The 24,342-nt window shown below is 34.5% G+C and overlaps 1 protein-coding gene across 1 annotated transcript in view; it reads left to right on the top strand.

The window, feature by feature from the left end:
* Positions 1–4,387: 4,387 nt before the first annotated feature.
* Positions 4,388–24,342, top strand: part of LOC129001293 (uncharacterized) — a 113,239-nt gene continuing 93,284 nt past the window's right edge. Inside the window, exons 1-2 of the mRNA XM_054428541.1 lie at positions 4,388–4,485; positions 21,837–21,877. Of these exons, the coding sequence (XP_054284516.1) occupies positions 21,842–21,877 (36 nt within the window). The 5' untranslated portion in view covers positions 4,388–4,485; positions 21,837–21,841. The remainder of the gene's footprint in view (positions 4,486–21,836; positions 21,878–24,342) is intronic.

Below are 24,342 nucleotides of genomic sequence, written 5' to 3'. Positions count from 1 at the left end.
TGGCATTGTGTGTACTAATGCACAATGAAGTTTGGCTGACACAATGGTTACCTTGATGTGTGAAGGGAGTCAGTATAGGTGGAATTATAATTGCTATCCCATTATTTACCAAGATAAAAGCTAATGTAATGGTTCGTGCAGGTCCGTATTCGACCGCGGCTTTTAAGTAAGGACCGGTTTTGTGTATAATTGGTGGTTCGCTTGTACGTCGCAATGAGGTTCCTGACCACTTCCTGGCATCATTTGTAAACAGAATGACGCAAATTTCAGCTTTGTAGCTGTCATGTATGCGTTGCTGTGTTTTTTTAATTGGTTAAACCATCGAATATCCTGCTGCGTATGAGGTAAGGTAAGGTCAGTGATACGTTTTTTGCTGACATTTATCACCAGATGACTGAAGGCTATGGCCCTAATATAGTGAGTTAGGGTTAAGTGCATAATAATTGGGTTATGGAGTGTAAAAATGGCCGTGAGATCCTTTTTCCTTTGTGGTCTTCTGTGAGAAGTCTGGATACCCAGCAAAAACACAATTCCAACCGAAATGAACATTTTCACAGCCATTTTAAAGCTCCCTAACCTATTTCTGCACTTTTTACGCTAAGAATGGTAAATAGGGCACTTTCTTATAATTCTCTTCATACCATTATACTCTCAAAGTCATAGCACAAATCACCAAGCATCAAGCATAAAAATAAGTCTTTTTGAAAGCAAGCTACTAAACTGTAAGCTGGTAAGATCAGGGGGTCAATGTTTTCTCCCTAGGTTAGGTACCTTGTCAGCAAGTATCATCCCGACTACCAGTGTCAATCCAGGCTTCACTATACCTACCCTGAGCTGTGTTCTTGTTGTATACATTTTGCAATGTATAGCCTACTAATTTGAAAATGTACAGAATCCTTGCTTGTTGTTTTGTTTAGTAGCCCTTTTCACTATAAACTTATTGATGCATTTATTTATAAATGATTTCAGTACATTATCACATATAAAACAATACAAATCACAATGTTGCAGTTTACATGAATTCAGTTTATTCTTGATCAGTTAAACAACCTATGTATTTGTATGCACTAAAGTTTGTAATACAGCTAATTTGCAAATATTTACCATCAATTGATTATTCCTCTTGCTATTTTGATTCAACATGACTTCCACCTTTGTAAAATATTTTGTACAAAGAACATAAAAGATTTTGTTATAATTTTGACTTTTTCTATCAAATTACCTCTACCGAATCCCAAGTCCAAGAATGGGGTAGCTTTATTTTCATCGCCATTTATTAGGATTGACTAAACAAAAGTTATTAATCACTCTAAAACATCATGTCACTGATTTTATCTATATGTACTATGTATTGACACGAATAAAAGTTAGGCTGATGTTGAAAAAATATCTTCAGTACAATCTTTTAAATGTAATATTAATTTCATGCATAGTAACATAGGTGTACATATTTAATTAATATAGAATTATAGCTGTTTTAAAAATTCATAATCAACCTTTAGATCAATTTGAGCAAACTCTTTGAAGAAACTATATTTTACTATTGTAGTGGTGCAATTGAAAAAATAACAGAAAACTGTTTAAACTGAAACTCCAAAGTGAAAGCTCACTTTTGACTCCCTACTGCAGTCCCCATATTTTATGGTAAAATGTTACACTCCATAAAAAAAGTACATTTAATTCAACATGAGTACAGAAGTTCTCTGAAATAGCGACACCATAATTTCCATCATCTTCTTTCCTCATTGGGACAACAAGGTTTTGATTCGAGAGTGCCTCGGTTTTTTCCTTTTCAAAATGTTGTATTTTATTTTATAGCTCAGAAGGAAGGGAATTGTGTGTTTCATAACTCTGAATAACAGAATAAATATGTCAGTACTTCACCTATTCTGGTCAAACTTTTAACAGTTCAATTTGATAGTATTCAAAAGATTTTGGTTATCAAATTGTGTTAAAAATCAAATTAAAAGTTAAAGATAAAAAGTCAGAGATATAGGCTTATTCCCTTATCTGTAAGAAAGAACCATATGGTTTTTGTAACTGTTCATCAACATTTTTGCAGTCCAGAATAATTTGAAAGGCCCTCCAATCGATGATTGAGGCTTGAATCGAGAAACGATTACCCCCCCAAGTGTACATACATACATGAAGAATGCTGAGTTTCGGGGAAATTAAATCAATAGCGCTTTTAGCAGCAGTTAGCTTGTTTGCACTACAATTAAGCTAAGTGCTCAGGTCTAAGTATCACAATTGAAGGCACTCTTTCATTTGCTTTTTGAATTTTCTTTTTACTGTTGCCTATTACATCAACTCTTTCTTAAGTATCTCTAATCATTGCTCGTATTTTGTTGGAATTTTCACACAATATGATTATTTTTTATAATCTCGTACAAAGAATTCATTTGCAGTTTTTTTATTTAAATTATTCGTACCAAAATATTGTTTTATGTTGGTAGTACCGGGGGACCATGGCTCCGGTATAGTTTTTTTCAATTGTAAAAGCAATATAAAAGAAACTCAACGTTTTTACAACTAATTTTGGCTTTTATTAAATAAGTTCCGGCGGAATTTCAATTTATTATGAATACCTGTCCAAATTATGTAAAATATAAAAAAAGAGTGGATACAAATTGTAAAATGTATAAGAGTGAAACATTGAGTTGATGCCAGTGCATTAAAACGTTACCAACATGAAACACTCATCACTTATCAACACTGACTTGCTATATTTCCCCATTTTCTCCCATATCGAGTAATCTCCAATGTAATCTTTGCCCAATGGTTACTTCGACTGATGATTATCAGTTTGTAGTTTGTTTGTACTGTTCTGTATTTTATAATTTGCTGGTATACTATGGGTGGCTTGTTATAAGCACATGTTTCAAGTCTTTAGTTTTATTTACTTTTAGCGAATTTCCCTAAAGGGAAGTAACTATTACCATTGGTGGCACGGTAATATTTAGCCCCGGGACTGATTTACTTTTTCATTTTGATGTCCCCAGAGGCCAAAAACACTATTATAGTTCGGTCGCTTAGAAAACGACCTGCGCGCTAATGCTAAACCAATGCTGGAGGAGGTCGCTTTCTAAGCGGCCGAACTAGTCCAAATTTTTATATATGTATATACAGGGTGATTGATATAAGTGTGCCAGCTGTTTTATTCGTAACTATTTATAAGAAATATCAAAAAAAGTTAAATGGTAAGTGCCTTGGATTTTTTATTTTTTAAATTGTAGTCAAGTCGAAAAATAATATTTTAACCGCCATTTTTCCAATATGGCCGTCAACTTTGATTTTTCTTATGGAACACCCTGTATTTTATGATGTATTCAGGCCCACTTTAATAAACGGGCAGAGCCAGAGGTTTGGGGGCGCCCACCGGGTCCCCCCCAACCACCGCCCGCCTGCACAAGGGAAAAAAAGGGGCGCAGCTTTTGGGTTTGCCCAGGGCTCCACTTACCCTTAACGCGGCCTTGGATGTATTCCTGTAGAAAATGTAATTTTAAGACAATTTTACTCTTGTGTGTTTTTTTTTTTCATAAACCTAGCCGTTTCAAAGATAATAATGGTTAAAGTTGTGAAATTTTGAATAGTTTTCGAATAAAACAGCTGGCATGCTTGCTTAGGCCTTTGTCGAAACTCTTTCTCATGCTGAAATTTGAAATTTCGCCGAAATTTGACTATACACCGAGTAGAGGTGTATAGTCAATGGTAATAACTATTATACATATTAATATTATAATACAGTATACAAAAATGTTAAACGATAATTCAAGAGGGTAACCCATGAGGCTAATACTTAGTACAAAATAATTACTAGAATAGGGGCTATTGCCCCTACAAGCCACTAGTTATTATATGAGTCTGTGAACGCGAATTTCCTGAGGTAGTGGCTGTCACCAATTACGTTTTTATGGCTATAAGTCCCGTCCCTAATTTCAAAATTTAGTCAATATCCTTCCGCTGGATGACGATATATATATATATTACAGTACAGACAAATAGACATAGCTCGTATTGGAATATATGTTCCAAAATCTAGTCAAAATCCTTCCGCTGGATGTTGGTATATGTATATAGACAAACAGGCATAGCTCGTATTAGAATATAGGATAGGATAGATTTTCATGTTGCTAGTACTTTCGCCAAAAGACAATCTTAAAGGCATTATATAGCATTGAACGACGGACAAAAAACCGCCCAAACATGTGGAATGATGACGGTTTTATTACATCGTAACAAATCTCGCCAAAGAAAGTCGATCTCCGAGCTTAATCTTTTGTTTACGTGTGTTGTTATCATAAATCATTGTAGGGAAAGTCGGGAAATTTGTTTGGCAGGAGCGCTGAATTGGCCAGCCTGCGAGTCGTCCAGTTCCTTTAGATTCAGATGGTGCGCGAATTTTCCTGTGTACGGATGTATCCCTAACCTACGATGTTGGATTATGTGTTGTTTACTTGACTGGAATCGGATTTACATAAAAAGGTTGGTGGATATTAGAACACTTCGTTGTTATTCAAAATGACCTGACAATTATTAAAATATTTATTTTAGTGGGCATATTTGTTTGAAAATATATGTAAAAACTGTCTAACTGTAAGAATTTACATTTATTACAAAATAATTCATTGCTTAAATTTATATTGGTTTCTTGTATACAGTGTTTGTAATTTTTTATCTGTTTAATATGTTTGTATGTGCCGGAAACGTGTAAAACATTAAAATATTAAGTATTAGCTATGACTATTATCAAATAGTCAATGGTATTGGATTACGGATAAAACTAAAAATAAAAAAAATTATATATAACTAACTATTCAAGCTTTTGTTAAAAAAATTCGTGATTTTTAAAAATAATTAACAGGATACCTAACAAGGAAAATATGAAAACACTCCAAAACCATCTGGAATCGACAGTATTTTCTAAAGACCAAAAACTTACTCATTCGCCTTATGAAATAAATAGTGAAATATCAACCATATCACACTACAGTAGTTAATTTATAAAACATGGTATTCACGAACGTGTTCTTTTTTGGGTACCTATCAATGATTATTAACAGTTTTGTGCTGTTTAATTGTCGTTTAATGAAGCTGCATGCTCACCTATTTATTTGTTGACGAATAACACTGTATGTTTAATGTTTTTGTTAAAATTACCGGTACCTCCACCGTCGTCATCATTGTTAGATATACTCGTAGGTCCACCTCACTGTAATCTTTCATTTTTAAGTCCCCCAAAACCAAAGAACATCGTTCGTTTTAGTAGTTGCATTTGTATTACAGATTTGAATTTCGAAAACTGCATATTATTAGGACAACTATAACGAAAACGACATAACAATTTTCGAATCTCTTTGAATACGCTTACATTGGTGTCTTTAAGTAAAGGCCTCGGACAAGAACTGTGTATTTGGTAACAAGTTTAATTTTAAGATCTCGTTGAGATTCTCTTATCGAGTTTGAAAAATTTTAGCTTAATGGCAGGATAACTTAACTATCCTCAGTAAATATACGATTCATATTTTAAAATTGACGACCGACACTACCTTGACAAATTCTTGTTTCTTTGTTTGTTTAGTAAACAATGTTTACTGCGTGCGATGTTGTTTATAGGTACAGTACTAACCCTGCTGGGTTTAATTGGGAACTTATAATTAACTACAATTTATATAAATCCACTTAACATTACATACTCAAGTAAAATCAAAATCTAGTTATTTATAAAAACTAGTACACTTGTTTTTATGAGTGTTTCGAGGGTGTATACAATGTTGGTCTCAAATAAACTCCCACAACTTGCAAACAGTTTTCATCACATAACCCCTACCAATCGAAGTGTACCTTAGTCGTTTGATGGAGCTTGAAAATTAAACAATTTGTTACCTCAATCAAAGTACTAATCATACCATACTACACTATTTTCATGAAAGACTTTTACAGTGTATAATGTACTGTGCCACGTAAATATACCTTCCCTTAATGATACAAAAGGTTAGTAAAAATTGAATGCAGCTTGCTTTTAGCAGGGATGCTTTGTATTCCACCCTACAACAGCCTCCCGGATCAGGGTGTATCGGAGGGGGGGGGGTCACCTCATCTCCCACCACCCTCCACCTCACCCCTAGGCCCGGGTAAACAGAATCAGTGATCATACTGGAGATGGCCCCTACCTATTGAATTTAGAGCAGTAAAAACACGCAGTTATATAAAACCCGATTGGTCAATGTATTTTGTTTATGTAACTTATACCGATAGTTTATACTAGTAACTAAAGTATAATTTACAACAAACTGATAAACAGAATCATCAAAAACACGTGGTAAGATTTTTGAAAGGAAATTTAGTTTTCGATTATTGGTTACGATGGTAATACGGATAACACGGAACCTTTTTCCCAATCAGTATTGAAGCAAATGGTGTGACATGTTTTGGAGAAGCGCGGTAAAATGTAGACATATTATATATATGTATACTCTTTGCATCCTCTTGGACGCATAGATAATTAAACTATTAATAAGTGGCCTTTGTATTTCACCTTGCTGCTCAATTCTGCCATTGACTATATACCACAACGTTGTGGTATATAGTCAATGATTCTGCTAAGCCTAGTTCTAAAATAGAGATAAGTGTCAGAGTACGGTTGTTGTACGGCCCGTTTCCAACCGTTGTCGGTTCTAAGAAAGATTCTCCGCTTTCGACCTTTAATAGAAATAAGTCTACCGAAAAAATATTTTTTGTTGCAAGAAGGGTGAGCCAAAATAGAAACTGTTAGAACTCGTTTAAAAGGTTTCATCTCAGCAGCTTTTTCTTTACAATACATTTTGAACTGCTAAAACTATGCTTGAATTAGGAATATAAATATTGATATAACTATATGCAGTTTTAATGGACTACTCGATTCCCGTACGTAGGACGGGCCAACAGCTCGTTTATACTAATTTAAAAATATATAGTTACCTATGTAAATATGTGTGTCCGTAAGCACGACAAATTGAGCAAAAATGGTCCAATTTTGATGAATTTTGGTACAAACGTGTAAACCTACATTTATTCGAACGAGATCGCGAACTAGGATTATCAGACTATGGGAACGGGGGATTATGGGGTAAAAATTGGGTTTTCCCATTTTTGACCCTAAAAAAATAAAATTTTGGCAATTTCCTTCCAAACCATTTTGTAGAGCTAAAAAAACAAATAATTTAGTACATTAAAGCGTTGATTTGCGTAAATTTCATCAAAATCGGACAAAAATTACTGAAGTCTAGGCTTTACCGTGCCACATTCGGTAATAGCATTGACTATTGGATACTGAAGTCAAAGGTAATAGTTACTTCCCTATAGAAAAATTCGCTAAAAGCACAGTTTGAATTGATGGTTATGATAGAACGTATATTAATTTTAATTTATTGATCAATCATATTAATTAAAAGTTCGATTAGGCTTTGCTTACACGCCAGGAGTTTTAATGGAAATGCCACAACTGTCCTATAAAGACTAGTCTTAAAAGCCGTCTAGAATCGTGATCAATAACTGCTCTCTGTCTCGGTCTTCATCGAGGGATTTACCCTTTATGAGTTTCAAAATTAATTTAAATTATTTATTGTATTTTAGGGCTAATAGTTTCATACGTTGATAAAAAATATCTCTTGTGGTATACCCATGGTAAATCAAATCATTGACTATATAACACTACTACTACTACTACTACTAGTGTTATATAGTCAATGATCAACTCCACCTACTTTAATATCCGCATAAGTTTAATAAATTATAAAGCCTTTACATTTGGCCCATAGTTAATAGCACACATGTTTCTTTATTCTAAGTTCTAAGTTCTAAGTTTGCATTCCTGGATCTAAAACTGTGACGTTGTCGTAGGTTGTAGCGAGGTGTTTCTCCAGCATCCTATTCTTAAGTAGTTGTCATCTTAATAAAAAATCATTAGTTTTAATAAAATAAACACCGGCAATATAAAAAATAAAACTGTAGGCTATCTGCTAAATGTTACTTAGAAAATACACGCAACATAATAGGTACCTTAACAACATCGAGGGTAAAACATTAGATTAGATGGGAAAAACATCAACCAAGTAATAAATAGAATATGTTTACTCGCTAGAAATTGAGAAAGTGTAATAAAGTATACAAATATGTACTAAGAACTTACAACTTGGACAAAATCATGTAATCAAATAACTTTTTTTTTATGAGGCATAATCCTTGTTCAGTTATAGTGTTTGCGTTCCTCATCTTCTCTATGAAACTTAAATATATGGTTACTTTTCTTCATATGAACATCAAAAATAATGTTATCTCTGATCAGAAAGTTTGTACGGTTCATGTTTCTTTTAGGGAGTAAAATAGTATATTTCACTACAGTACTAGTCAAAAAGCTCGATATTATTGTTTCCCATGCTCGTCTTCGACTGGCATGTAAATCACTCTCTCGCCCCGAAATGGGACTTTCGTGACGAGTACTTAACGCTGCTTTTCATCACAATGAAAAAAAAACTACTTCATCGAACTTAAAAAAAATTAAAACTTCAGTTGTAGCTTTGTTGGTGTCAGGCAAAGTATTGCTTGTGTAGCGAAAGTAATGTTTATGTCAAGAAAAGTCAGCTGATCACTATTTGTTTTTGGTGTATGGAAATTCACGGTTTTCGAATATTTCAGCTGTATGGAAATGGAAAGAGTAGGATTGAGGGGCAACCCTCTTTCCGAAGGGTCTGCTTCGGCAGCCGGCGAGCCTGATGACCTTAAGTCATCCGCCCATGATGTGATAAAGGTTGATGCGTAAGCTTCGGCCTACATCATGGGGCCCGGGTATGTCCTGAAGGATAGGTACCGGGTAAGCAGTCAGGGGGCTTCGGCTCTCATGACAACAAAATATAATATATAAATATAATATCTATAATATATATAATATATATAATATATATAATATATATGTATGGAAATGGGCTATTGTCGAATACAGAGTGATGAAACATTTTGCAGTTTTCAAACCATTTAAGATCCGAAAGGGGCTGTCTTACATCATAGTCGCGTAACTTACCTGTTTCAATCAGTAGGTAACAAAATTATAATATATATTATACATTTTACAGTTTTGTCCATCCTTTGGTTATGATTCGTTTTACAAAACTTTGTTAAAAGTTTTCAATTGCTATGAATACTAACAACTAAAGACAGCGGGGCAATGTATAAGACTTTCAAATAGAAATTACATCGTGAGTTAAGAATAATAATCTACAATCAGGTAATCCGAGAAAAATAATTGTTCAAAAGCAAGCACTTTAACTTCAACGAACCTTCAATGGGAGTTTTGAAAAATCCTCTCTTATTCCTATCATTACCATGAAAGGAGCGTACACCCAAACTTAGTATTATTCTAGGTAAATATTGAAACAAAGTACAATAGATTCGTTTTTATCAAGGTATCAACAAAGCTAAATGTGTTGAGCTTCTGATGACCTTATAAAGAGAACGTGTCCCCGGTCTTGGTATAACCATTAATAACTCTGTAACTTATGTTTTCCGATAGGATAATTAGCTATATCTGCAGCGGTTTCATGTCGAAATGTAAGAAAGTTGAGATCGTATAAAGAGAAAAGATAGAGTGGCCTCGGTGTTAGCTGCTCTAATGAGTAAAGCATATTCGTCGTCACGAGCACAAGAAGCGATCTTACTTGAGCTTCAAGGCTGCCTACGTATGTTACAAGTAACAAAACATACGTCATTGACTCTATGACGTCATTCAAACTGTCAAACATAACTTTCCCTGACGTACTTACAGAATAAACACACATGCTGGTGGATGTGCGGTTTTGTGCTGCTTGGAGTTGTGAGATCAAACTAAAGCAATTGCCGTCGATTGGATAAGCGACTTGCAATTACTGGTTACAAAGTAAGTTATGCAAGTGGTTCGAGCTTATGCGACCAGTACCAGCTACAAACCGTGTATTTGGTTAAAATTGAAAGAGTATTTATTTGCAAGAGGGGGTTTATTATTTCAATTGCCTATATTTGTCAATTTTGGTAAATAGACTAAATCGTTTATTCCATTAACAAAGTTTCTATTTGATACAAATATTTGCAAATACCTATGTGATGTATCAGAAAATATCATACAACTATTACGAAATAAAACAAAGCGTTGTTCCTTTGATATTGAAATAGGTCTACAATAAATTCAGGACATAAACTAGTATAATCAGCTAATTGATTTCAGTGGTACACAAGTATATTTTAACTGAAAAAATTCTGTTCTAATATCCGAGGTGTTATACTGTTATGTATGATTTTGGACCATAAATGCACTATACCGTACTAAAGGTTAATGGTCCAACAATTTATTGTCAACAAAAAGATTATAAACAATCTCTGTTTTAAGAGAACCGGAGGATTTCGCTCGTGTCCTGGTTCCAATCTCCTGGTCATGGAGGTCTATTTTTAAAGATTCTCCTACAACTTCATTGAACCACCCACACGTCAATTCACCCCTCCCACCTCACTACACGTCACTGCTTCATTCTTGATGCTTTATACTTGAATTTTGCACCCATTCTTGATGATTACTCAATTCAGCCATTATACGAAGGTTATAGAAACAATAAACTAAGACGACACGTTATGGTTTAGTTTTAAAATTAATAGGTATGCTGCTACTAGTGTTGAAGGATCTATATATTAATTTGAAACTGCGGGTGGTTTGCGGAGTGAGCTGGTCTAGGGGTTGAACACAGAGTTCAAAAAGGTCACTGAATCAAATCCTTCCAACCAAAAATGGATTTTATCCAACCAAAAGTCATGCCACGACCCTCTTGGCTAAGTCTGAAGTAATTTTATAATGGTCCCGAGCTAACGCCTAAGAAAGTGTTACATTGGTACTGAACCAGATGAAAAGATTATTTTTTTCTAGGATGCATAAATTAGAACGACTTGACATTAGAACTACTTAGTATTCATTACCATGTGTAGGTATTCATTACCTTATCTTCAGAAGCCTAAAAATCCTTACTATCTTCAGCCAGTATGTACTGTTTGGCCTCTGTTATGTGAGGGATAACTTAGATCAGCTCACAACAAGGGAATTCCACCACTCCCACAACCTTCGTAACAGAGACCAGCTCCACATACCTTACTGCAGGCTGTCCAAAACGCAAAGCTTTTTCCGCATCAGGGCTCTGAAGATGTACAACAGTCTCCCCCAAGGATTTAAGTCTTGTGAACCGTCCACTTTTAAAAAGAAAGTTAAAGCCTGGCTAGTCGACCGACCACTGTACTCAGTTGACGAGTATTTTGATGCGTTCCATCGAGTATAGGCTCAACGCCATCTTGCCAAAGTATTGTAAATAGTGTAAATATTATTTTTAGTTTATGACACAGTCTATCCAGAAATTCTGGTCAACGACGTCGCAGCAGGTATTCAGGTATTCAGGTATTACCACAATTGAATTTCGTTAAGGTGTCATCAGCTTAAATCATTACTATTTAAGTGTGTACGTTTTAAAACTGGAATAACATTTAGTCCTTGAAGAACGGTTTGTTCGCAGTGTCTGCTAATTATCAAGCTATACACTGTGGTTTTCACGCGTAGTTTAACGTTGCAATAGCAGGGAAAGTAATCAGCTGGTGATTTTTCCCCACTCGAATGTGGTTCTGTCCAATTCGCACGTTGTTTGTCCCTCAATTTAATATTGTTGTCCTAGGCAGCGTGATTGACACCATTACGGTTGACAGCTGATTAGTTCCTCGAGGTTAAATAATCAGCTGGTTACTTGTGATTAATTAACAATGACCACGGTAGCTAGAATAATAAAAATTTAGTATGAAAGTAAGCGACACGAACATGCACACTGCGCTACACGAGCACTGATCAGCCAGTCGTATTCCCTAGTTTTAAAGTTGACTAGTAAACAGAAGGTGGCTGGTTCAATACTGAAAAAAGCCACTATTTTTTGAATGGTTAAAACTGTACCCAGTTGGCCCCTCAACTATCCTTTTTAATTGAGATTTTTTTAATTATCAAACACTTAATTTTAGTCAGTAAATAATTACGAAGAGTCTCTCATTACATTCTACAGTACACTTCACTCATTTAGGTTAATAAACCCAGTTGTCTATTCATCACAATTTATGATATGGTGATATGTACACCATAACTAACGAAAAATAATAACCATAAGTTACCTATTTTACTCCTATAAGGTGTTAACGAAATATGCCCAAGGTACTAGGAAGTTACATTAAGAACATAGATAGTTTAATTCATAGTTTATAAGATTGTTTATATGGTTTTAATGATAAAACCCATACAGTATTACGGGACATTGAGCAAGCTAGGCCTATTCATGGAAAACATAAAAATGAGAGACACTTGAGAAATTTATTCAGATTTATTGCATAAACGTAATCTAATGATTCATAAACATATTTTTTGTAGATATTAATGTTAAAAACTTGAAAATGTGTTTATGGAATTATTCTTTTTGTTGTTTATGACCTCCCTACAAATATTTTTAATATTTTCGGTGAACCAAATATGATAGGGACATGTTGACAACATTTTGCTTGATCCCTCCAGCGTTCTGCACTAATGGTTACTTCCGTATAGGGGACTTCGCTAACTGGCTTGTCCCTCCTCGTTGAGGTATTTCACCGTAATTGAATTCCGGAAATGTTTGGAAACACACCACAGTTCCACTAAACTAAACCGAACTAAACTGAAAGTGTCCTTTCTTTAACAAACTTAGCAAGGAAAACTAATTTCAAAGATTAAACTAAAAAATGGTTTTTAATTTAAAATATCTCAATATCTTTAAATAATCAATAATTTTCTAATATGCAAACCACTTCCGAAAAATCTTTGCTATCAAAGAGCAAAGCTAACCCATAAACTTTTGATGAGTAAGGGTAACAAAACCTTGCTCAAATTGCGATCCTGCGTTGATTCTAAAGCCTGGTTTACACGGGTCGAGTACGGTGGGTGAGTCAGTGTGCGAGTTGCCACTCGCTCTTTAACTCGCTTGGTGTAGACATGCAGGCGAGTCGAGCAACGGGCGAGTTGATAAAAAGAGGTCAGTTGAGAGCGAGTCGAGTGATTTAGTTGAAAACCGAGTTGCTCGGCCCAGTAGCTACCCCCACCACCACGATTTGCCCGCAAAACATCTGTTTACTGCTCTCAAGTGAGTCCAGCGACCACAGAATAAAAATATTTTTTTGTTATTTTGTGGTCGCTGACAATGAGTCGATCACAACGATCAGTATTTTTGGGGTTAGTTCAGTAGTGTATGCCTAATCACCCTCAATACTAAATGGTTCAGTTGAACAGTTGGCCCTGCGTTGCACTTTGCACTGTCTTGCTTTCTTAAATCTACTCACTCTTATAAAATTCAGTTTTCAAAATTGTTGTACAACTTAGGATCTACAGTTCTACTGGAACGATTTTATTAATCAATGGGTTGTTAGAAAGCTCACTCTCTAAAAATGTTATCTATCAGAAATACAGTACATTGAAAACGGCGTTTTCATTTTTTTTTATTTGGAGGATATATATTTTATTTTAAAGAAATGCAGTGCCGGTATAGTAATTTGTAACAAATCTTATTCTTTTAGAATATCACCTTCCACAAAAAAAATACTTTTAAGCAAACCCTGAATTTAATGGACGATTCAGTTTTAATTCTAATAATCTAATTCAGTGATTTAATTAATTTATAAATTCAGCATTAAACTCGTGAAGTCCCATTTTAAACTCAAACAACATTTAACACGAAAGCTAAGGTATACGGAATACCCTACACCACAGAACAGAGAAATTATAAAAATTACTTCTCGGTGCCTACACTGTCGCTGTTCGAAATAGGAATGCGTGTAGACAGTCTAGTCAAGTACCGGGCGAGTTGAACAAATCAACAACTGGGCCTAGTAACTGGGCCGAATAACTCGTTCGACACACTCGACCCGTGTAAACCAGGCTTACAGATTACACGGTTCTATACTCTTTTGGCGTCATCAGCTGTGCACATAAACAAACTTCTTCTCTCAGTATATGGTTTAGTTAGGACAAACACGACAACTCGAAAAACACGAAACTAACACTAATTGTATGATCACGGGTGTCTAAACATATTGTGTGCTGCGACTCGACTCAACCCTTTGGTTGGTTGTATAAATTAAGATTCTGATAAAATAGTCATTTGTGTAACTAGTGTGCAAAGTAGTCTTTCAAACACTATACAACACATTTTTAGGTTAGGTTAAATCCAAGCTTTGAACGAAATGGGAAACGGTGCACCATCTGATCGTAGTCGTAGTATCTTAATTGTTGTCAACTTATTTTCAAGCGTACACGTATTACGTGCCTAATAAAAGCACACTGTTTTGTGTAGTTTGGCTAGAAAACTGTAGTGCGAAAAAATTAGTGCGGCAAAAGTAAAATGAGTGCGGCAAAAGTAAAACGAGTGCTGCAAAAGTAAGTAAATTCAGCAATTAGCTACTAAAATCAGTACAAGAAAGCCCACTTTGTCAGGTAGCTGTAGGAAAAAAACCCATTGTACCATGAAAATGAACTCTCTATAACCCACTGACAACTACGATCATAGGTACGAAAACAGAGAACCGTTTGCAAACTAGACTCGAAGAATTACAAGTCCTCCATATTCAAGGTGAGGCTGGCATTGCTTAGAATACCAACGTGGTCTTTATGGTGTGTAACTTAGCTGTAACTGTTGAATCTAATTATACTAATGTAGCTTTAACTATCGCCACTGTCTCTGAGACATGCTTCAGTAAAAGCATTTACTGTGTACCAGCACCATAAAATAATACTATACTAGCCTAATTATGGTATTAGTCAGTGGTACAATTCACGATTTTTATAGTGAGTTAAAATCAGAACACGATTCTATTATGGGAAGTAAACGTAAAAAATCCATTAAAATTATTAAGCTGTTGCTATTTTTAGACGAAACAAATTAATGTGGTTGAATTATTGAGTTCGCGAGGTACACACAAAAGGAATCCAAACGACATAAATAAGCCTATTTTTTTATGTGAGCTAGGTTTTTCCTCAACCTTCATGAAAGATTTCAGCCCAGATTCCTCAGTTGTTTTTGTGTAAACCCTTGAACGAATATTTACACAAGTGCATAAATTAATTTTTCCTGTCACCATTATTGATAACTGAGGAATAAACAATGTTTCAAGTACAAACCATTGTCCATTGCCCTTGGCTTAAGTGATAATTGTGTGGTACAGTGGTAAACCCATCTTAACTAAACAACCTTGAGGTGTGCCAGTTCTATGAGAACAAACGTTAATCAAGCGAATCAGTCAACAAGTAGTTCCCTATAGTTGTTGGTCAAGGAATTTAAATACCGGTACTTACGTAGGAAAAAAACTTCTTATATCTTCTGCCCAATAGATTTAGTTATTTGATCTTGCGCTAGGTGGGATGTAACCATTTAGAATAAAGAAATACTGTAACTATGTTTATTTTATCCTAAAACGTACCTTACCAGTATATCATTTTGATTACCCTGGTTTGACATAATCTCTAGTAAAAGTAAACGTGTTTAATCCAAAACCTAGGTAGTTAAACTTTTTGGGAGGGTTGAGGTAAACAGATTGAAACCCACTGATTAATTTCTTAGACCGGGTGAAGTTCAATACCGCAGACGTCACACTTCCCTGTATCTAGAATATAAAGTTTTGCAGAATTAAATACGTTAGTACATTTTAGTGCGATTTTCATGAACTAATCTGGGGTTCGCTATGTGGAGAGGTTCTTGAACGAAACCTAATTTTACCTACAAACAACTTGTATGGTTGATTCGTTTCTAAAAATTTTGAGGGAATTTAAAATCTAATGAAAATAAGGATTGTACACGAAATGCTCTCGAGTTTTTGTTGTGTAGATAGATAGATAGATTACAAACTCCTCTGTGCAACGTGGTATTTACAGTGTCGAAACAAACAATTTAACTGTTTCTCCGAAACACAGTACGGTTCAAATTAAAAACCACCTAAAAGGAAATTGATTCTTCACAGTTCTGGCCACAAATCCGTCCAAGGACGTTGCTTCTCTTATCAGGACGGAACTTATCAATTCCGCCCAGCAGGCACTGGAACTATTGACTGTGGTTGTTATCACTTTCACTCTCATGCGGTCTGTACTTATGTACTGCGGTAATCTATAGCAATGTAGAACTTGCACAAACATTTCCAATCATTTTTTAATTAGGTACCATTTAATTTTGTTATTTTTTTCATTTGATGATAGTTAACGAAATTTGTTTAATACTACTGCACTTCACATATTAATAGCACCGTAGACAATAATTATTATCATCTAAATTACAAACATTTTACCCTTTTTACTTGTGATACAAACTCATATTACGACCATCTAAGGGTACATTTGATTTTGCTGGAATTAATGTACAACATATAAGAATGTTGTAAAGTATGTTACTTCTCTACATACTTACATTACTTCTCTAAATGGAGTGTTGTGGCCTCGGCCCAAGGATGGGAAGCTACCATTATTTTGGGAACACCAGGAAATATTTAGTATTATACCGACGCCTCGTTTCAGTCCATGGGTAGTTTTCACAATCATTTAAAGACATTTTATCAATACTTTTTTATTGTAATGAAATATAAACTTAAAATAATATTTCGTTAACTGCAGCGGACACGGCGAAATGCGGTTCAGGGATAAAATAGAGAATCAGGTGGAGTTGAGAACATCATGTGTACATTTTCCGACTGTAAAACTCGTCCGCTAATTTTGTTAATCAAATTGGCCCAAATTGATTAAAATATTATCGTACTATAATTATATTTTGTATGTTTTTATCATCATGACATATTGTATAACTTGAAATGACATTGTAATTTAGGCAAATTTAACTATTGCGCTGTCGAGGGAATACCTGTAACCTCTAAATATGAGTTAACGATTTTATTCACGATTTTAATTAACAAATTTATTAAATGTAAATGGTTGACGAAATTTTTTTAAATATAGCTCATCACGGGTCAAAATATCTTTTCTTCCGTCATTATTTATTGCCCAGAGTAACGCAAGGCTTTATATATTGATGAAACGTAAATACGATATTAGTTTCAAAGTACGAGGGAAATAATTTCCCTACGAATGGTAGCACTGGCAGTCTGGCTGAGACATGAAGACGTTGACGTCTGTAACAAGCCTTCTGGCGCAAGTTGAATCAGCTGCTCCGTACAATCAGCCGGCGACAACAGCTTTCATGAATAATAATTATGACGCACGATCAAGAGCTGCTGTCTTCTACACTAGAATTCTTCTGATGCAGTGCTTATGGCCAAGCTTGACATACCCTGTTAGGCCAGGCCACTAGGCACAAAACTTAAACAGATAGCACATAATTATGTAACCATAAAGTATCAAACAATTTCATAACTAATTAAGGTTTTAATTAATATTAATTAAATAACATTTCAAGCATTTGAAGCAAATTTTATCAAACTGTGTCCTCTCCCATTGCAAACTCAAAGCTTGAGTATAATAAGCGTTTTAAACTTACATGCCAACCCCGTACGAAGGACGGGTACTCTGCTATAGTTCCCTATAAATATGAATACTCATAAGGTTAACATGGGGATCTACAGAGCCACTGGGGCGGAGCCCGAAAGGATTTTTGAGATAAGAATATGCCTATATGTTAATCGGGAATGTGAGCTATCATCATGCAAAATTTCAGCCCAATCCGTCCAGTTGTTGCGTGATTGAACTTCAAACAAACAAACGCAGAAACTTTCAAATTTATAATATTAGTAAAATATTTTTACAACAGTTAGTTAATTGTTGACAACAATTCTTTTTATGTCTTCTTTCAAAGTTTTCCTCTAATATTTGTTTGTTTGTAGCAAAAACGTATATAGCCTAAATCAAGTAAGTGCGGTAAATAGCTTGGAACCGATCTTTTTTCAGTTATACATATTTACACCTATGTGTACTTTTTAATATGTAAAAAGTTGCCTCGGTTGGTTCAGAGTACATTGTACACAAGTTCTATCTTTGTATATTTGTTAGTTATGGTCGTGTGTGTGTTTTGCAACATTCCTCATAAAAAATAATCGTTCACATATTCTCTACAGTCACGCGAAGTCACTAAAGTAACTTCTGTAGAATTTTACGTCATCGCTTTTCTAGAAGCATTGGTGTCATTTAAATCTTACGTTGCATCATTTTATTTTCTTCTTCTTTTTCTCAAGATAAATGCCTCATTAATTGACTCCAGGTTCATTACGAACATATTGCAGATCTTTTGCTTAAAATACAGGACTGATAACCTTGTTTACAATTGAATTAGACATCCCCCCAATACCAAAAATATTATATAAAAACACCTTTGGCTTTATATCATAGATAATACCTAAGTATATGGAAACGAAGCAGATTCACTTATGAAAACTGGTGATTAACGGACGTACGGAGAGTTAAAAAAATATTTTCCCTTCATGCTCGTATTGCCTTTTACCACATAATAAAATTCTTTAATCTGTGGTTTACAGACGAGTATGTTATTTTATAGGTTCAAGACACAACTAAGCCAGACCCAAAACTGTAATGCGGGAAGTAGTGTGATAACTTTCCTTATCACCTAGCTGACAACCACTATCATTGGTATCACCGTTTGTTCAAACTTCCGCCCCTATACAACGATGACGGTTGCTGAGGCTTAATATCAGCTGTTGTAATAATGGTTGCCTGAGGAATCAGCTGATTTTACACAGTGGGACAAAACCCATCGTCTCAACTACTGTAACTTCCCATTCCATGAACACCGCTATAGCTTGTAGCTTATAGTATTACTGCACATTTTCACTGAAATGAATTAAGCCTATGTTGATTTGACATAACAAACCAACAAAAGCAATAACTTAATGTAAATAATCAAAAGTTATCAAAATTACAACAAAGCTTGAAATAGTTATTTGTGCAACTAGTGAGAAAAGTGAGCAATTGACTCACTCGAGAGAAATCCTTACTCACGAGCCGTAGGCGAGTGAGGAATGGTTTCTCGAGTGAGGCAATTGTACTTTGAACTCGAGTTGCACATTATACTTTTCCTACAGTTACCATAAAACAAATAAATTGGTGAAGAAACATAACCTATTTTTACACAGAAGTGAACTTTTAATATAACATTTAATGTGAAGTGACAAATACAACAGTACAACAGCTGATTTACAGCCAGTGCTGCCAACGTATTTCGCGCGCATACGACGTTGCCTACATGTTACGCGCTCACTATTTCGTGCCTTCACGTTGCAAATCTGGAGTGAGACAAAGTAATTAGAGTGAGACAATGTTAACATTGTCTCACTGATGAGCGCATTGGCCACTTTGCTTTCTCAAATCAGTGAGAGAACATGTACATTGTTAGGTAACTGTAGGAAAACATATATTTCTCGATGTTTGAGGATTTAAATTACTTTTGAAATACCTTGTAACTGAGCTTTGAACAAGACATAAGACTGCCTTATATTTCTGTTTGTACTACAACATTTTAATACTAGTGCACCTGTTGCTCGAATTCGAGCAATTGCAAAATGTTGCAGGCGTTATTTCAAGACGAATAACAGTCATAATTTTCGATTACTTAAAAGAGTCAACACAAAGATAAATAATCAATTACTCCACTCCAGTTATCCAAACTGAAAACGAACGCTCTTGTTTGTATCATGCATTTACTACGAACAACTGTATTATTACAAATTATTCGTCTGTTTAAGAAAACATAATTTTTTCTTAATAAGAATCTGTGGGGCAAAGCCCGAAGACTTTTATTACAGGAATTGGTGAAAGGGGGCGTCTACACAACAAATAATGTTGACACCTCATATGTAAAAATCCGTCAATTATTAACGGAGGAGTAGTGTTTCGTAGAAATCGCCTTCACGTATTATATATATAAGGATTCGAATACATACAATTTTTCATTCATTTTAATTGAACTATTATCAGACCGGTATTTTCGAAGTATTTCGAAGAATAATTATGAAAACACAAGTCCTTCAAGTCAGTGTAATATGTTCTATTAGCAATAATAATAAAATGGGCCTACTTTGTCTGCCAGTAAAAATGTCAATGAATTTAATTGATGTTCGCATAATGTAATACACTCGCCACAAACTTAGTTGATATCATATTCAGTGCACGTGTGGCATGTTGAGACACTTGAGACGAAAATAGCGGATGAAACGGTGGTCTTTAGTTTTTGTTTATCACGTCGTCTTTATTGAAGTTGGCGAGTGGATAAATTGCGGACGCGCTCTCAAAATAACCTGCAATTTAAACGTTATACGTGTTAGTCTTTGACATGTAAATTTAGAAAATGTTTTTTAATTTATATATTTTAAATAGAACCTATGATTTTGAAATCATAGTATCTCTCATGCGAATCTATCTAGACAAGATAACGTTTTATCCCGGCTCGTGACTCACACACTACACCATGTCACAAAGGATATCCAACTATGTATTCAATGTCAGATTAAAATGGAAAATTATGTTCAAAAGTTTATGAAGTAGTATCAGAAAAGTAATAGTTTCCTTCTAAACGATCATCATACAGTACAAGGAATGTTCGAGGCCTGCGCAAAAACCGAAATGCTGCATGGTTTTAACCGAAGCCCAGCGCTCTACGCAACGACCAACATTATTTTGAAGTAAGCTTGCTTATTCCCTCTCTGCGTGAGTTAGAACAAGTTTTCCATGTTTTCCAACACCTACGTTGCCTCCTACTGCTAAACCTTTCAAACACATGTTCAACAGTAACTGTACAAAGGAGAAAGTAGGGTATATCACACCAAGATAGCCCAAATCACGTTAGCTACAGTGCCTCTGGTCATGGCAACTTCCATTGTTTGTTCAGAGTATACAATGAAAGTTGTCAAGTACTGCAAAGTTGTCAGTGAGATTCCCGCCAATATAGACATGCACGCCCTTTTTATGGCGGGAAAGACAGAGGTTATGCGGGATATGTTTACTTTAAACCCTACATTATTTTGTAAAATAAGTGAGAGTGTAGTTTTTTTTTTTGGCTAGTGTAATTTTTGTAGCACCACTCTCATCGAGTTGTTTTTAGGAAAAACAAAGAGTGTATAAAATTTAAGTGAACAATTAATTGATATCATTGCCAGTAATGATTATTGGTATTATCTTTATTAGTATTGTGAATAATAACGATTTTCATAACGTTTCTTAAAATTATGGTTTTGAACCGTAGATATGGAACTTATGTGCAAGTGTTGTTATTTGTGAGTTTATGTAGACTATAGTTGATATACTGTATATAAACTCTTAATTACATATAAATAACAAAATTCCGCAGCATGTCCGTTTTTAGACGAACAAAAACAGAAAACAAAAATCGTAACCGACGTTAGGTGAAGCAGGATTTAAAAAATGTATTTTCAATCTCAAAATATAATAGTTTGTGTTATATAGGCTAGCTGAATGAGATTCCGTGATCATAGAGTTCTGCATTATATTTATTGCTTATCAGTTATTGCTTATTGCAAATATTATAGTAAACAACCACTTCAGGAATGTGTCAAAATACCTCAAATAAATATTCAAAGAACTTAGAATCTTCATTATATTTTGTATTGCTTTTCCAATCTTATAAACTTTATTTTTAGCTCCAAATTTTGAAATCAAGTTCTTGTAAATTCTTCTAAAGCTGTAAAAAAACTGTTAGTAATTTAAATTAAATTAGTATAGTATATAATATGGTGTGTGTAGTCTGCGTAGCTTATCATGTTTTTTGTTTCAGTTTTCATGTTGGAAAAGGATCTTCGGTCATTGAAAAAATCTGTGAGTAAAAGTCCAAGTTATATTAGTCTAAGCTAACTGTTTTAATATTTGGTGTGAATTTATCAGATTTAGACTAGGCCTACTATTAAGCGTTTCTTGTCACTGTATTCAGTACGGGGCGTTGCTTGAAGCCAACGGAAAGCGACGCAATTTCCTATTTTCAGCTCATAGTCCAGGACCTGACTAGGGTTCTGTGTGCATGTCGTGTATAGAGAATTTTGCTTTTGCATTTCAATATAGGTGTCTTAGGAAGTGTTTTCCACTCGGGTGTCAAGTTCGCACCTGGTACGTTTTCGAGCTATGACGTCATCAAAATGGCGGCCATTGATTTTTTTAAATCGTATATTTCGCAAACTATTTGTCGGATCGGAATGAACTTTTTTTTGTTTGAAAGATAATTTTAAATGCTACCTGTTTTACATTTACACATTTGTTGTATGTTTAGTACATTCTTCGTAATTTTGCAAAAACCTGTATTTTTAAATATTTTTGAGTTATTTTTGTTTGTAACGTTTTATTGATACAATTTATCAAAAACCACCAATGAAAAAAGTTGTAGAACATTTAAAAAGCTTTACAAAAATACCAAATTCGATATGTTTTACTCAAAAGATTACGTCAAGAAACTAGATAAATCTCATAAAAACACCAATTTTGGCGCAAAACTATTAGTCCGGCATCTAGGGCAGTTCGCAAGTCTTATAAAGACAGTTTCACCATTCAATGTTGATGTATGTGTCTAAATAAGTGTTTTCAACTCGGGTGTCACGTCTGCACCCATTGCAGTTTCCGGTTATGACGTCATTAAAATGGCGGAAAGGGCTAAGTTATATTAAAAATAACGATATTTTACATACCATGTATCGGATCGGAACGACCTTTTTTTTGTTTGAAAGATAAGTTAACATGCTATCTTTCTTACATTTACACTTTTGTTTTATGTTTAGTACATTTTTCGTAATTTTGCAAAAACTTATATTTTTTAACATTTTTGTGTTATTTTTGTCGATAACGTTTTATTGATAGAATATATCAGAAATAATCTAAAGACAAAGTTGTAGCACGTTAAAAGAGCTTTACAAAAATACCAAATTCGATATGCTTTACTCAAAAGATCACGTCAAGAAACTAGAAAATCGTACCAAACAACCTAATTTTGCGCAAAAACGCATATAAATCCGACATCGATGGCTGTGTACGAGTCATATATAGACAGTTTTACCATTCAATGTTGATGTATGTGTCTAAATAAGTGTTTTCAACTCGGGTGTCACGTCTGCACCCACTGCAGTTTCCGGTTATGATGTATTTAAAATTGCTACATGTTACGATTTCACCAGCTATTTTACTTAAAATAAGACAATTACCCTCTTTTATGCAAATAAAAGCACAACAAATTAATGTAATTAGTCCATAGGAATGTTTCCACTATATAAATACCCCCGGTGCAGCAATCCTGTCGACTAAGCGAATTTCCATTAGCCTGGATTGATTTTCAATTAATCTATTAAATTAACATTAAATTAACAACTCAAACAATGTTAATTTAATAGATTAATTGAAAATCAATCCAGGCTAATGGAAATTTGCTTAGTCGACAGGATTATTCGATTAGTCGATCCGATACATGGTATGTAAAATATCGTTATTTTTAATATAACTTAGCCCTTTCCGCCATTTTAATGACGTCATAACCGGAAACTGCAATGGGTGCAGACGTGACACTCGAGTTGAAAACACTTATTTAGACACATACATCAACATTGAATGGTGAAACTGTCTTTATAAGACTTGCGAACTGCCCTAGATGCCGGACTAATAGTTTTGCGCCAAAATTGGTGTTTTTATGAGATTTATCTAGTTTCTTGACGTAATCTTTTGAGTAAAACATATCGAATTTGGTATTTTTGTAAAGCTTTTTAAATGTTCTACAACTTTTTTCATTGGTGGTTTTTGATAAATTGTATCAATAAAACGTTACAAACAAAAATAACTCAAAAATATTTAAAAATACAGGTTTTTGCAAAATTACGAAGAATGTACTAAACATACAACAAATGTGTAAATGTAAAACAGGTAGCATTTAAAATTATCTTTCAAACAAAAAAAGTTCATTCCGATCCGACAAATAGTTTGCGAAATATACGATTAAAAAAAATCAATGGCCGCCATTTTGATGACGTCATAGCTCGAAAACGTACCAGGTGCGAACTTGACACCCGAGTGGAAAACACTTCCTAAAACACCTATATTGAAATGCAAAAGCAAAATTCTCTATACACGACATGCACACAGAACCCTAGTCAGGTCCTGGACTATCACTACCGTGACCAAAATCAACTCTTTTGTTCAAACAGAACCGATCACAAACAAGACCCACCTCTTAGACTAAATTACATCAGTCAATAACTAGAAAGACCCCATCAAATGAGGTAAATTTATATTTTGTACTATAGTTAATTTAC

Source organism: Macrosteles quadrilineatus, unplaced genomic scaffold (genome assembly GCF_028750875.1).
Source record: "Macrosteles quadrilineatus isolate MER2022 unplaced genomic scaffold, UCM_ALF_1.0 Scaffold_8__2_contigs__length_117827958, whole genome shotgun sequence".
Lineage (NCBI taxonomy): Eukaryota > Metazoa > Arthropoda > Insecta > Hemiptera > Cicadellidae > Macrosteles > Macrosteles quadrilineatus.
Note: the sequence above shows the minus strand (reverse complement) of the source record. Positions and strands in the feature narration are given on the sequence as shown.